The sequence below is a fragment of the Schistocerca gregaria genome, chromosome X (assembly GCF_023897955.1).
Source record: "Schistocerca gregaria isolate iqSchGreg1 chromosome X, iqSchGreg1.2, whole genome shotgun sequence".
Lineage (NCBI taxonomy): Eukaryota > Metazoa > Arthropoda > Insecta > Orthoptera > Acrididae > Schistocerca > Schistocerca gregaria.
The window spans coordinates 756262674-756278735 of NC_064931.1; the positions used below are offsets into that span (position 1 = coordinate 756262674).

The window sequence follows — 16062 nt, forward strand, 5'->3', positions numbered from 1 at the left end:
CTGGTTGTTATCTATCTCATTTCTTAGAGAACTGAAAAATTGTGGAATCTTACGTGGTATATTGTGGTAGGACCACACTCTCACCACGTGTTTTTGAATGAGAATAATACGACTAGTTCCAGCACAATTTCAGCAAGACTAATTTTTTGTCTGGTACTGAAACAGAGGATGACATACTAAAGGCCGAAATACTAAATATCTTCTTCCAAAGCTGTTTCACAGAGGAAGACTGCACTGTGCTTCCTTCTCTAGATTGTCGCACAGTTGACAAAATGGTAGATATCCAAATAGACGACAGAGGAATAGAGAAACAATTAAAATCGCTCAAAAGAGGAAAGGCCGCTGGTCCTGATGGGATACCAGTTCGATTTTACACAGAGAACGCAAAGGAACTTGCCCCCCTTTTTGCAGCGGTGTACCGTAGGTCTCTAGAAGAGCGAAGCGTTCCAAAGGATTGGAAAAGGGCACAGGTCATCCCCGTTTTCAAGAAGGGATGTCGAACAGATGTGCAGAACTATAGACCTATATCTCTAACGTCGATCAGTTGTAGAATTTTGGAACACGTATTATGTTCGAGTATAATGTCTTTTCTGGAGACTAGAAATCTACTCTGTAGGAATCAGCATGGGTTTCGAAAAAGACGGTCGTGTGAAACCCAGCTCGCGCTATTCGTCTACATGACTCAGAGGGCCTTAGACACGGGTTCATAGGTAGATGCCGTGTTTCTTGACTTCCGCAAGGCGTTTTACACAGTTCCCCACAGTCGTTTAATGAACAAAGTAAGAGCATACGGACTATCAGATCAATTGTGTGATTGGATTGAGGAGTTCCTAGATAACAGAATGCAGCATGTCATTCTCAATGGAGAGAAGTCTTCCGAAGTAAGAGTGATTTCAGGTGTGCCACAGGGGAGTGTCATAGGACCGTTGCTATTCACAATATACATAAATGACCTGGTGGATGACATCGGAAGTTAACTGAGGCTTTTTGCAGATGATGCTGTGGTGAATTGACACATGGTGCACGGAATGGTAATTGAATCTCAATATAGACAAGTGTAATGTGATGCGAATACATAGAAAGATAGGTCCCTTATCATTTAGCTACAAAATAGCAGGTCAGCAACTGGAAGCAGTTAATTCCATAAATTATCTGGGAGTATGCATTAGGAGTGATTTAAAATGGAATGATCATATAAAGTTGATCGTCGGTAAAGCAGATGCCAGACTGAGATTCATTGGAAGAATCCTAAGGAAATGCAATCCGAAAACAAAGGAAGTAGGTTACAGTACGCTTGTTCGCCCACTGCTTGAATACTGCTCAGCAGTGTGGGATCCGCACCAGATAGGGTTGATAGAAGAGATAGAGAAGATCCAACGGAGAGCAGCGCGCTTCGTTACAGGATCATTTAGTAATCGCAAAAGCGTTACGGAGATGATAGAACTCCAGTGGAAGACTCTGCAGGAGAGACGCTCAGTAGCTCGGTACGGGCTTTTGTTAAAGTTTCGAGAACATACCTTCACCGAAGAGTGAAGCAGTGTATTGCTCCCTCCTGTGTATATCTCGCGAAGAGACCATGAGGATAAAATCAGAGAGATTAGAGCCCACACAACTCAGGGTACTCTCCGCCACACACCGTCAGGTGGCTTGTGGAGTATGGATGTAGATGTAGATGTAGATGTAGAACCTGTTGAAAGATTACACACTGCAGATTTAGTTTGTCTAGGGGGTTCTCGAAGTTTTGTCTGCAAAATAATCATTCGAACAAGCATGGCGTGGGGTTTGTTCTTGTTTGAAATAAACACCACCGGATCTGAAATACTTTCAGCTAAAAATTATATTTATTTGTACTTTTTGTTAGTAACTACACCATTTTCACCATGAACATTGATACTCTAAATCCATTATACTGCACTTGTCACATAAACACGTCCATCTCCCTCCAATACTGACAAAGAAGTGGTGGGCAATCCAACATGTGCCCGGAAGTTGCAGACATTCCTGCATTCTAGATTCTTTGGTCTACTGACCTTAATAAACTCCAAAGATACATATAAATAAATATATATATATAAATATACAGCATTTAACATCTTAACAAGTCAATTATTTATCATAAAAGAAAATATTAATAATTGAATAAATTAAATACACTTTCTGGCAACATAATGAAATTACCTGAACACTCTACTGCGGGCATCGTACTTTTCAGATTAGATAAACTTTATTTCTGACGATTGATTACATTACAAGATTGAAACTGTTGTATTGAAATATGTAAACTATTCTAAGTATTCAGCATGTCCCATTTAAAGTGAGTGATAAACCCCAGATTTTCTCATCTAAGTTGAGTGGATTCATGGTGACACCTTCCTTTTATTATTACCAAAATTTCCTCACATTAGTTTCCATCCTTTAGTTGTAATGCATTGTTTAGTCATATACTCTATTGCAAATATATTGTGTTCATGTTTTTTAACATTATTTATTCATTTACTATATCTGCTTTCTGGGTCATTCCATACTAAGTGGTCCTGGAAAAAAAATAACTGGTTGCTTGACCATCTCAGAAAAAATTGATATTTACTGAGTGGTGGCCCTAATCCTAATGTTTAGTGGACTCAAAAGACCTATTTTGTTTTTTAAAAAAAATTTTATCACTTAGAAATAACAGTCACTTTCATTTCCGGCCTCAAGGCCCCCCCCCCCTCCCTGCCACAAGTGTCTGTGGTCCCCCCTCCTCCCCAATTAAGCTGTATGTATTCCTTAATATATTTTAATAGCTCAAAGTTATTGGCCACAAATTTTGAAAAATCAATTTTGGAACAGCATTTTTCCGAAGGAGCAGTAATTTCTCAGTGTTAATATTTTTTTTTGCTATTACACTTAAAAAGTAGACAATTCTTAAAAAATACTTTTTTTTTAATTTTTCATTTTATGGCCTGCAATATCATTGTTATGGGACCAGATAAAAATCTCAAAATTACATTTGTGATAAATTTTTATGGTGTCAAACTTGAGTATAAATTTCAACTTTGAAACTCATTTGGAAGTTACAAAACAAAAATTACAAATATGAGTCAAAAATACATTTTTAACACCAGTGATATCTAGACTGTTGGAATGAAGTATATCAGTTATAAGATTTAACCACATCAAATTAAAGTAACTAATGATTATTTGTTGAGACAATCCTCTCCAGAAAAACAACAATATATGACGAATATTTACAGCTAAAACAAATAAGCTAATTTACCATTCCACTGGTCCCAAGTGGAATGATCATTATTTTTTAATGAACACTGTATGAAAGAGTCATTTTACAAACACTAATGCACTGAATTTAAAATACAAAAGTTTATTTATAACGTAATAAATGTGTAATACAACTACTATAATACAATGAACACATTACTGCACAGAAATGGTGCAGAAGTTAGATTGTACTTACACACACACACACACACACACACACACACACACACACACACACACTTACAATGAACACATTACTGGACTGAAATTGTGCAGAAATTATATTAGTTGGTTTTACTGAGAAATTCATCAATGGATTAGAAGGAGTTGGCCACCAATAAACCCTTTAGGCTTCTCTTAAACTGAATTTCATTGCTTGTTAAGCTTTTTATGGCTGCTGGCAAGTTATTGAAAATGTGTGTTCCTGAATAATGCACACCTTTTTGTACAAGACTAAGTGACTTTAAATCCTTGTGGAGGTTATTCTTATATCTAGTATTGATTCCATGAATTGAGCTGTTGTTTTGAAAAAGTTATATATTTTTAATGACAAATTTCATTAAGGAATAAATATATTGGGAAGCAGTAGTTAGTATCCCTGGTTCCCTAAACAGGCTTGCGCAGGATGTTCTTAAGTTCACACCACATATAACTCTTGCTGCTCGCTTTTGTGCCCGGAAAACTTTAGCTTGGCTTGATGAATTACCCCAAAAAATAATCCCATATGACATTATGGAATGAAAGTAAGCATAGTATGCCAGCTTTTTCATTTTTATATCCCCTATGTCTGACACAATTTGCATTGCAAATAGAGATTTGTTAAGACGCTTCAGCAGTTCTGTGGTGTGCCCCTCCCAGTTGAATTTATTATGAAGCTGTAATCCCAAGACTTTAACACTGTCCACTTCTTCTATCTGCTTGTCCATCATATGTTAGGCATATACTTGTGGGACACCCCTTACAAGTTCTGAACTGCATGTAGTGTGTTTTTACAAAGTATAGTGACAAAGAATTGGCTAGGAACCAGTGATTAATGTCCACAAATATTTTATTAGCTAATCTTTCTAAGACTACACTTGATTTGCTATTTATTGCAATGTTTGTATCATCAGCAAACAAAACGAACTTGGCATCTAGTAATATTACTGATGAAAGGTCATTGATATGCACAAGAAAAAGTAAGGGACCCCACATGTAATTGGTTCCCAATTGGATGATGCCTGATAGCTTGGTACATGTTTCTTTCCTAATAACACCCTTTGTTTCCTGCCAGAGGTATAAGATTTGAACCATTTTGCAGCATTTCCTGTTACTCTATAATATTATAATTTATTTAAAAGGATGTTGTGATTTACACAGTCAAATGCCTTTGACAGATCACAAAATATACCAGTTGCCTGCAATTTTTTGTCTAATGAATTAAGCACATTTTCACTGTAAGTGTAGATAGCCTTCTCAATATCAGAACCCTTCTCAATATCCCATCCAAACTGTGACTTTGACAGTATGTTTTTTGAGATAAGATGGTTATAAAGACGATTGTACATTACTTTTTCTAAAATTTTTGAGAATGCTGGCAACAGTGAAATTGGATGGAAATTTGATACTGTTACTTTATCTCCCTTCTAAAACAGTGGCTTAACTTCAGCACATTTCAACCATTCAGGAAATATTCCACTGATAAATGACTGGTTACACAGATAGCTTAATATATTATTTAGCTCAGAATCACATTCTTTAATTAACTTTGTTGATATTTCATCATAGCCACTAGATGTTTTTGATTTTAAAGATTTTATGATGGACATTATTTCTGCTGAGGTAGTGAGGGTCAAATTCATATTATTGAAGTTACTTGAAATGTATAGTCTGAGGTATTCCATAGCAGCATCTACTGAACCTGACAACCCCATCTTTTCAGTAACAGTTATAAAATGTTTGTTAAAAAGTTCTGCAGCACTATACACATCTGTCACCAATGCATCACTTACTCTTAATGCTATTTGTTCTTCTTCATGTCTGGTTCTACCGGTCTCCTCCTTCAGTATAACCCATATTGTCTTTATTTTGCTATCTGATATGACTATCTTTTCCGTGTAATATATTTGCTTTGATGTCCACATTACAGTCTTTAATATTTTCCAGTATTTATTGTAATTTGCTGTAGCATCAACATCGGAACTGTTTCTGACTGACAGATACAGTTTTCTTTTTGTTTTACAAGATACCCCTATTCCCTGAGTAATCCATGGCTTCTTTGTAGACTTTGCTCTAACCTTGGTAAGTTTTGGGGGAGAACAGTGTTCGAATAAGGTAAGCACCTCATTAGCAAAAGTGTTATATTTTTCATTCATGCCATGAGCACTGTAAACATCAGTCCAGTGAATGTCTCTGAGGAGTGTCCTAAAATAATCAGTTTTTGGCTCATTGATTACGCTCTTGAACTCAGATTTAACAGATTTTATATCCTGTTCAGTATTAACATTTAACAGAAGGAACTGCATGTCATGGTGTGAGAGTCCATTGACTGTTTGTTTTGCAATATAATTTTGTTCATTGGACTTTTCTATAAATTGAAATTTTTATTGAAGTTTGATACCATAAAGGTCTATTAAATGTGTAACTTCAATTTTTATCTAGTTCTGTAACAAAGATATTGAAGGCCCAAAAATGAAAAAAAAAGAAATAAAAATTCATTTTATAAACTAGTCTGTCTTTTATTAAGTGTAAGCTTCTCACCATTGATACTATATTAAAAGTAACTGTACTGTATAGTGCAGAAAGTATTAAGGCTGAGAAATTACTCCTCCTTTGGTGAACTACTGCTCAAAAATAGAATTTCTTTAACTTGTGGCCAGTAATTTTGAACTATCAAAAATGTATTTAAGAATATATTCAGCTGGGTGGTAATGGTTTTAATTTGTAGATCAGAGTGTGCTAAACTAAATGCTTTTGATTTGAAAGGCATGGGACAACACATTACAGAATAATTTAAAAATGCAAATGCTTTCAAATGGAAAAAAAAAAATGCTTGTGGCCTGAAACAAAAGTGGCCGCTGTTTCGAAATGATAAACAGCAGAAAGCTTTAAAAAATATTGTTGAGTCCACTAAACATTAGGCTGCTCATCTAGCAAATATCAATTTTTTCTGAGATGATCAAGCAATTAATGCTGAACCACTTTGTATGGATTGACTCTTCTGTCAATTATGTGATGACTTATTCCTCATATGGTCCGACATAACATGAAGAAAATAAATTCAATTATTTATGCATGCCTGTGCCATTATGGCTAACACATTTATTGAAGCACACTCGTGCAATTACAGGGTGGTGATCACTGTATCTAATACAAGTACAGCCATGATCTTTATTAGTGTAGGTAAGCAACCTGAAAAGACACATTCAAAAATCTGTAACAGTACAATCTGTCATAGAATCTTCACCAGTAGAAGTCCAGGTCACAATTGAGTCAAGTATGGTATGCAGTACCTGAAGTAATAAGGTGCAGCGAGAATATAACACAAAGTGCTTGTATCTGGAATGAGATTTTCACTCTGCAGCGGAGTGTGCGCTGATGTGAAACTTCCTGGCAGATTAAAACTGTGTACCATACCAAGACTCAAACTCGGGACCTTTGCCTTTCACGGGCAAGTGCCACTTATGTCTTTAGCACGGCATGGAGCCCACATGAATCTGTTGCTCACTTTTTTCTCTGTTTACCTGGTGCAGGTGCTAATTTTAGTTTAGAAGTGCCTTCATTAAATTCTGGAATCAGCTTTGTGCTCATGGTTCTGGGTATAAACATGAACTCAGCAGTGCCATCACTGTTGTAGTCTTGCTCTGTAACTAACTAGCTCCAAGTTGATGTCCTCAATTTCTAGTCAGAGGGGATATTCATAGGTTGTGGAAGAAGTGTATGTTGATGATGATGTCAGCAGGTTGGTATCACTAGTGATTGTAACTGTTGCTTATTTCAAGAACTCTTAAAATATATATAAAGACTTAATTGTATGGATATAATAGAGGGAAACATTCCATGTGGGAAAAATATATCTAAAAACAAAGATGATGTGACTTACCAAACAAAAGTGCTGGCAGGTCGATAAACACAGTGTCTATCAACCTGCCAGCACTTTTGTTTGGTAAGTCACATCTTTGTTTTTGGATATAAAGACTTAATTGCCTAAATATCATCCTCCCTTCATCAAATACCAGGCATTGTATGTGGAAAATTTGTGTAATGTGTTACCATAATGTTTTAATTTTTGTTGTTGTTGCATGGCAGATACTGCTCATATTTCTCCTCCTTTAGCCTGCTTCTTCATAAGACCTGCTGCTGATCGAACATTTTGGAACATATATTTGTCATCTCTGTTTCACAGGTGTGTTCTAACAGTAAATTTTGAGGAATTGTGGGTTTCAAATGAAGGAACTTGTTAGGCAGTAACACAGGATAGCCACACCTTTGAGCTGATACTACAGTATATTGTAAATCTTACTGTATCTCACGGTCCTTGTCTGTCATTGAAATGCGCCTTAAAGTGTATGAATTTCTGGTGATTTATTCATGGTAGTGCAATTAACAGCGTATACTCATATTACTTGGTAAATTTTGTAATATTAATCAACATAAATGAAGTTTGAATTGTAATAAATAATATATTATGGTCATGTCATGTGCTGTCACAACGCTTTCACAGAAATTGTGATAAATGATGACTTGAAGTGTGCCCTCAAATCACCAACGGCAATAAGACATTCAGCCATGGTTGACACTTTAAAACAGACATATGGCATGTTCAGGGCAGTTGTAATTGGCTGAACTATGGCAGTCAGGAATCTGTTTCTTGAAGTGACCAGATATGACCCTATAGGGTCACATTTGGCAGGTTGTTAAGAAAATATATGGCTTAAATTTGTCCAAAGCCTGCTTTAACTAATGGAAAGTCTTTGCGTCCTGAGTATGCCTTTAAAGAAGTACTGGAGTGCAAGGGAAATCCATGATCAGATGTAAACTAAATTGTGTTAGTGGTCTGTGTAGGAAGAGTATGTTATTCTGAGACCGAACAATTAGATATGCATTTAAGACTCATAAGCAGACAAGTTTGGAAGGTAGGAGACGAGGTACTGGCAGAAGTAAAGCTGTGAGGATGGGGCATGAGTCGTGCTTTGGTAGCTCAGTTGGTAGAGCATTTGCCCGCGAAAGGCAAAGGTACCGAATTCGAGTCTTGGTCCGGCACACAATTTTAATCTGCCAGGAAGTTTGAGATAGCACCTACTCATTTCAGATCTATTGTAAAAAAATTCTGTGTGCAGATTTAGATCATATCACTGTACTGTTTTTCTTGAACTCCAAGTGAAAGGCACTTCTCAATTTTAATAACACTATATCTTTGCAAGGCCTCGTAATTAATAAACAAGTATGGTCGCCATAATTAGGAAACTTTTAAATTATAACCCTCAAAACTCGGGGCATCCATACATGCCTCAGCAAAGGAGTCTTTTGGTGCTGGCAGAGCTTATGTGGATATGCACAGTATGTCTCTTAGCAGTTACCTTAAAATCTTATATTTATTGTTAACTTACAGTCTGCCACAAGCCAAAATGACATTAAAAAAAATAGTTTCTGTGCTCTAGGTTCTTTTAGTGAGAGAAGATATACACAGTCCAATCACACTAATTTGACCATTGCAGAGTGGTGGTTGATCAGAGGCGGCAAGGGAGGCCAGACTCCTTACTTTTCTATAGTAGTAGTAGTAGTAGTAGTAGTAGTTGTTGTTGAGGAGGGGGGGTGGGGTACAAACTGTCTTTGCCGTGTTGCATAGGAGGCCATTAGCCCGTTAGCCATGGTGCCCACCCCCCTAGGTTTCTCTTACGTTAGTTGTCCCGTGTACAGTGAATATGTGAAAGTGGATGAAGCCCAACCTTGTACATGTACTGATGTAATGCTTTCGAGCAAGGACATCATTACTTCCTTTCAGGGGCTTTCATTTTCAACTAGATGTGAAACTGAACCACATGAAATTTCGAAGAAAGGATGTCCAATACAGACAATGCACTTTCTCAGAAAGATGATGCAGATAAAAACACATGCATTCCAAAGTTCAGGGCATGAGCAAGTGGTTTGCAACCTAGCCCTAGAAAATAAAAATCATTCTGCTGGCCCTGTTTGCTCTTATGTGGAAAAAAACTGTATATTCTGCTGAAGAACCTGGCTGGAGGTTTAGCTAGACATGCTTCTTCTAAAATAATCTAAGTAGTTTTTTTTTCATATAAAGAACTGTCTAAACAGGTGTTTAGTCTTTCAGAACTACTTAATGAACATCACACAGTGATGAAAATTGGACACAATAATGAAAACTAACACACACACATCATGAAAATTCTAATTGACATCTCATGTCTTTTGTGCAGGCAGGTGCTAGCTTTCAGAGAATACAATGATGATGAGGAGGAGATAGAAGATTCCCTGAATCCTGCAAATTTCAGAGCTATTTTTGAACTTGGGCTAAACAGAAATGAGGATTTGAAAGTACACTGGAAGAAAATGGGCTATTTCCGCTGATTTTAAAAAACTATACAGAACAGACTGATTGAATATATAAATCAAGAGATTTGTGAACATATACATTCAAGTTAGGATAAAACATCAATTTATTGACTGCATTGTGAACAAAGCAACAAATGTTTTAGACAAATCACAACGCTCTGTTGTTGTGAGGCTAGTGGACTCCAACAGTGACATTAAAAAACATTTTCATGATTTTAGTGAAGCTAGAATGTAGGCTGCTTTATTCCCTGTGCTCAGTGGTGTGTCTCAGAATTACAATAGGAAAAACAAACTGTTGGCCATACAAACAGATGTACTTTGAGGTATTGGATTATATTGTAACACAGCTGGAAATAAGATCTTCACTTTGTGAAACTGCTCTTCCTTAATTAGGCAATAGTACTCAGTTCGCAATTACAGTCAGCATTTCCCTGTATAATCAGACAGACATGGAAAACTGTGCAGCCATTGTCATCCCATGGAAACAGAGTAATTTATCTGATGCCCAAAAAGGCGTGATAATTGGCTTTTGGTCCAAGGATGGAAGCATTTCTGAAATGGCTAAGTCTGTAAACTGTTAGAATGTCGCCATGGTTAAAGTATACTGCGGATGGCAAAATGGCACTATCCAAACCCACCTCCACAGCAACTGGTGTACCACGGCCGATAGATGTCGGGGACAAATGACGGCTGCGGAGAAGTATACTGACAAATAGAAATGCAAATGTTGAGCAACTGATCACCCAGATGAACCAAGTGGCTACCAACAGTGTCATCTCAGCGACTGTCCAGGGAACGTTGGTGCATATAGGCCTCTGCAGTTGGCACCTGTTTCATGCACACATGCTGACTGCTGACTGACTGCCCAGATGAACAGTGCCTCCTCAGTGACAGTTAACGTTCTTTATATGGGTCTCAGCAGCAGATACCTGTTTCACGCACCCATATTGAATGCTATTCATCATCAATGGAGGCTAGAATTTGCATGCCAGTACTGCTACTGGATGTCCCATGAGCAGCGACAGGTGGCCTTTTCAGATGAACCGTGTTTTATTCTGCATTAGACAGCTGTTGGTGTGCATGGTGTGAAATGTCTGAAAGCAAACACCCTGCAACAGTTGTCGGAAGGGTCCAGGCCGGAGGAGGATGTTTTATGGCCTGGGGAATGATTTTGTGGCATTCTCTGGGTGATTTTGTCATTTTGGAAGGCAAAGTGGATCAACACAAATACGCATATATCTTTGGGGACCGTGTCCACCCTTACATGAAGTTTGGTTTCCCTCAGCACAGTGACGTGTACTGCAGGACAATGCAACACATCACACAGATGCAGCATATGTGCTCGGTTCGAAGAAGGTACGAGTTGACCGTACTCCCATAGCCACCAGCTCCCTGGATTTAAACCCAGTCAAGAATCTTTGTGATTACCTCGACTGGGCTGTTCACGCTATGGATACTCGACCAAGAAACATTGTGGAGTTAACCACGGCACTAGAGTAAGCGTGGCTCTGCATCCCAGTCAGTACCTTCCAGAATTTCATTGACTCTTTTCCTGCACAATGTCACATTAGTGTGACTGAAAAGTATAATGCACTGTGGTTTATGTGGGCGTATGTTTGTTCTTTTTTTAAATTTGAGCATTGTCATCTAAGAAAGTAACAATCCCTCTGTCTTTCTTAGCTAATGAACAGTCACAGCAGATATTATGTATGACCATATTGCAATTTTGTGCACTTTGGTTGGAAAATACATAATCTAAATCAGCTTCTTTAAATCCAGATATATTGCTGATCATATATGTTTTTCCACAAATACCACTTAGAAAATTAATACTGAAAGCCCTACACCTAGCTCTAACTTCAGACTTTCACCCCCTTCCCTTTTTAATAAATTAAACTTAGTATACTTACGCAATCAAACAGCAAAAAATTGTATCTCAGGAAATATCCATTGTCTTGATCATCAACAAACTTTACTGTATCTTCACTTTACAACATATTCCAGAATATTTCCATTATCAGATTTGTGGTATAAAGTGAAGTTTGTTGGCAATAAGTTAAATGATTTATTTAGTGCTCCAGATAAATTGATCAGACTTCTTACCTGACTTTATCACAAGTGACCAAGACATTCCAATTAAATTTAATATCTTGTAAATTTAGACACTCGTGTACAACATTCACATGTGTATGTAAGGTTCGTGATGTCTGAAATTTTTTTCTGAACAAAGACATTCTTTTTTCTTGCAGGAAGTGGTGTACAGATGTTTCTTCAGTGCTTCAAACATGTTATGTAAAATTGCACTAATGCTATTAATTTTCACTGGAAAATGTGCAGCAGAGCATTTTCTACACATGTTGGTTGAAGAAGTAACTGCTCACAATTACACATACTACAGTCTTTCTTATGAAGGATACATCAGACTTTATCTGTACTCCCTGTGAGTATACAATTTCTAGAAAAAAGTTAGTTGTAACACTAGTCCATAGCAAATCTGAATCTACTAAAAGTTAGACTAATTTGTTTCAAGGGAGAGTTTTAGATGAAATTTTTGCATTTTGAATATATTTCAGAAGTGGCGATGCTGATCTGTATGTATCACAGTATGTTTCAAAGCCAACATATGATCCAGGACTGAACTGTGCTCAGTCAACAACATGTGGGGTGGATGTTGTAGATATTCCAAGAAGGTTTGTATTTAATGTAATTTCTAAGACACTTCTTTGAAGATGTATTTTAATTTATTAGTATTATTATTATAATTATTGTTGCTGTTGTTGTCAAATGCAAGTTAACTATAACTTGATGTGTAAAGCATCACATCACTCACTCTTAACAGTCCTGGGTGTGACATCACTTTCTAACCTTTTTGTCAGTAACGTATTTTTAATCAGTCATCATGTTATTTGAGAGAAAAGAATTGATAAATTTTAATTTGGATAAGGTTGTTTTGTGTAGTCATAAAAGGTGCTTGTTTTTTCCAATTAAAAAAAAAATTGTGACAAAACTGACCTGGATATAATAGTCACATCCTTGGTTGAAATGAGTGTGGGATGGTGTTTGCTCAAAGATTTGCAGAATGCCATATTTTGGATGACATTAACACATATTTTATTCCTTTCAAAGTTTTTCATTAAGTACAGTGAGCAGTTTATAAATTACAAACAAATTATCAGCGCAAATACCACGATTAGAGCCCACAATACACAGTCACTATCCAATGGTGAAGTTAATTCTTCTCTCATGGCAGTGTAAAGCACGGTTCACATTTACATGAACTCAACTCAGTTTGTATTGTCCTGCAGTAATTTGTTAAAGTACCATACACTGTAGCAGTTCAATTAAGTCAGTTCCTAATGACCAACGTAACGTCCAAGGGTACCTCAGCTTGATGACAACATTCCACACTTAAATTTTATTTAAAATGTCCATTAACTTAATTTATAGGGTTTACTTAAAAATTATTAAACATTAGAATTCTTGAGTTTTGCATTGACCTATGGTCATATTTTCATGTACAGAGTGTCGATAATTGTGACACGAGTCAACACTGAGAGTGCACCTGACATAGATGATGTTTGTTTATTTTCAAACTGCGAACTGGCAATTTAGGGTCAGATCCAAATACTTATAAATGGCTGGAAGAACAAACTGTTAATTTTTAAAGCTTCATAGTGCTTTAAAATTAGGCTAGGTTGGATTTTAGTGTTTTTGTAAACTACAAGTACTAATGTGATTTTGATTTATAGAAAATGGTGTTGGTTAGACATTTAGAAAATATGTGGTCACTTTTGTCCATACACTATGTTTTTAGGAATGAGTGCTGTTTCACCAATCATGGTAAATTATTTGAAATTAATGCTGTAAGTCATACTATGCAGAAAATTTAAGGCAACAAAAGTATGTTGTCAAAGTTCAGAAACTAGCAGTGCTTCTTACAAAATCTGTGCTCGAAAATGAGTCTACCTGTGATGTTTGATATTAATTATTGCAGAGAATAACTGCTTTTAAGTAATTTAAAATTCTTAACAGGTAAACTAAAATGCTTAACTTTCAGATGGTGTAGATCACCCTTCCCAAATATAAATTTATCTTGTAGGTTTTTGCATGTAGTAATTGTAACTTTTAATTAACAGTGCATTAATGAGAACTAATTACACAAATGAAATCAGAATACTTGAAATTGGAATGTGAGTAACAAATTTAAATGAAAATAGGTCTATACAGGATTTTGAGATTTTAAAGTAAGTACTACTTGTCAGCAAGTAATATAAAAAATGGCAAAAAAATTGATTATTTATGAGATTAGAAAACTATTAACAGATGCTAAGAATCCACCTGCTACGTCACAAACTGAACACGTCACATACATTTCATATTATGGTGTTGCAGTTTATGATTATGAATTCTGAATGTAGTTTCTGTAGCAAACTTTTAAATTATCATGACTCTGAAATACTTGATAAATTAAATTTGTGAGTTTATTTTTTTATGTTTTACAACAAATGTTCAACACATTTAGTGAAGTTGTATGCTGCTGCTGTTGACAGCACATGCAATATATGATGTTTGTCACTACATACTTTCAAAGCATTCTGAATAATTTTCACATACTTTTTCTTGCAGTGAGACAGTTGGAATGCATTTATATTCAAATTGTTCATAATGTCAAAGGTCTTGCAAACACTGACATCATGTTTCATTGTCTTAAAGATTAGTTTCCTTGTTGGTTTACAATTTTCAAGGTTTTAGGCTTTCAGGTAAGAAAGTCCATCTACATAAAAAGTACACTAGTGGCTTTTTTTGTATGTACTGTTGTAAATTTTTGTTTTGAGTTGTTGTTTCAAGGTGATCAGGTGACTACAAAATTTTAGGACACTTGTAAAAAAATGGTACATGCAGTGTACCTTATGGTGCCTTTGAGAGAAGTGGGTTTTGGGTGGCAGGTGGTGGAGCAATATAAGTTTTTGAACATAACAGGAAAATGAACACTGACTTATGCAAGGATGTGGTGTCTAGATATGAACAGATGAAGATGGAGAAATTTTATCTCTGAAACTTCAATGAGTGTGGTATTTTCACTTCAAATAGGTCTTAAGCTGATCATAAAAGTTGTGTTATTTATTAGCAGTAAAATGATTTGTGTACATTTTTACATGCCAAATTAGGAATGTATCTCTTCGTTTAAGTAGACATGAGAAGGGTGTAATGTTTTCCCAATAGATGTAGTTGGCTGAAATAAAATCAATCGCCTATGTTCAGTTTAATTTTCTTTTTGATCATAGTAGGTCTTTCTCGTCTTTTGAAGGTATCCTATGGTGGAAGAAAACCAGAGAAAGAAACAGAAACTACAGACTGCACAGAATAGCACCAAATGTTTGTAGAAGTCCACACATGTAACAAGATGATAGCTAATATTCAAAAAATCACAGTTTGTCCTATCATATATAAAATTGTGTAAAGGATAGTCAAAAAGTTTTATCACCACATTGAAAAATAGAGTTGCACAATTAACTTTTAGTTTGTTTGATGGTACATGTCTGCAATGCTGGTACACGTCGAAGTCCCCACGCCACAGTACTGTAGCAGTCTCTTCCCTCAGTAAAATATGAAGTGGGTCCTTTTTAATTAAGATGGCAAAACCTACCCAAATTCAGATGTTAGTCTCTTGCAAACAATTTGGTGATGCACCTGTTACTATCACACCCCATAAGAACCTCAACATGGTAGAGGGATTGATTTTTCACTGGGACCTAATGCCACAAGCAGACGAATAACTATGCAAACTCTTGGAGAAGCAAGCAATCCACTTCGTATATCGTGTACGTTGAGGTCTGCCGGACAACAGGGCGTGTGTGTGATTTGCGAAAGGCCCCACGTACAGCAATGCTATGTCATCTGCAGAGGGCACCTCAGAATTTTGTGTGTGTGTGTGTGTGTGTGTGTGTGTGTGTGTGTGTGTGTGTGAGAGAGAGAGAGAGAGAGAGAGAGAGAGAGAGAGAGAGAGAGAGAGAATCACCATCAGAGCCCGCCATGGGCCCCGGTCTATTTAAGGGTCTTGTGTGATGTCCTTAGGTTAGTCGTTTTAAGTAGTTATAAGTTCTAGGGGACTGATGATCATAGATGTTAAGTCCCATAGTGCTCAGAGCCATTTTGAACCCAGTCTATTTAAGGCTTTCAGAAGCTTCTTGTCTGAACTGTTTATTGCCTATGTTTCACATCCATACAAGGCTACACGCGAAACATATATGTTCA

General features: G+C 36.5%; 1 protein-coding gene across 1 annotated transcript in view; it reads left to right on the forward strand.

Annotated features, from left to right (window-relative positions):
- LOC126298765 (UPF0669 protein C6orf120 homolog) overlaps positions 1–16062 on the forward strand; it is a 43672-nt gene that overhangs the window by 12038 nt on the left and 15572 nt on the right. The window contains exons 3-4 of the mRNA XM_049990218.1: positions 12057–12247; positions 12381–12497. Of these exons, the coding sequence (XP_049846175.1) occupies positions 12057–12247; positions 12381–12497 (308 nt within the window). The remainder of the gene's footprint in view (positions 1–12056; positions 12248–12380; positions 12498–16062) is intronic.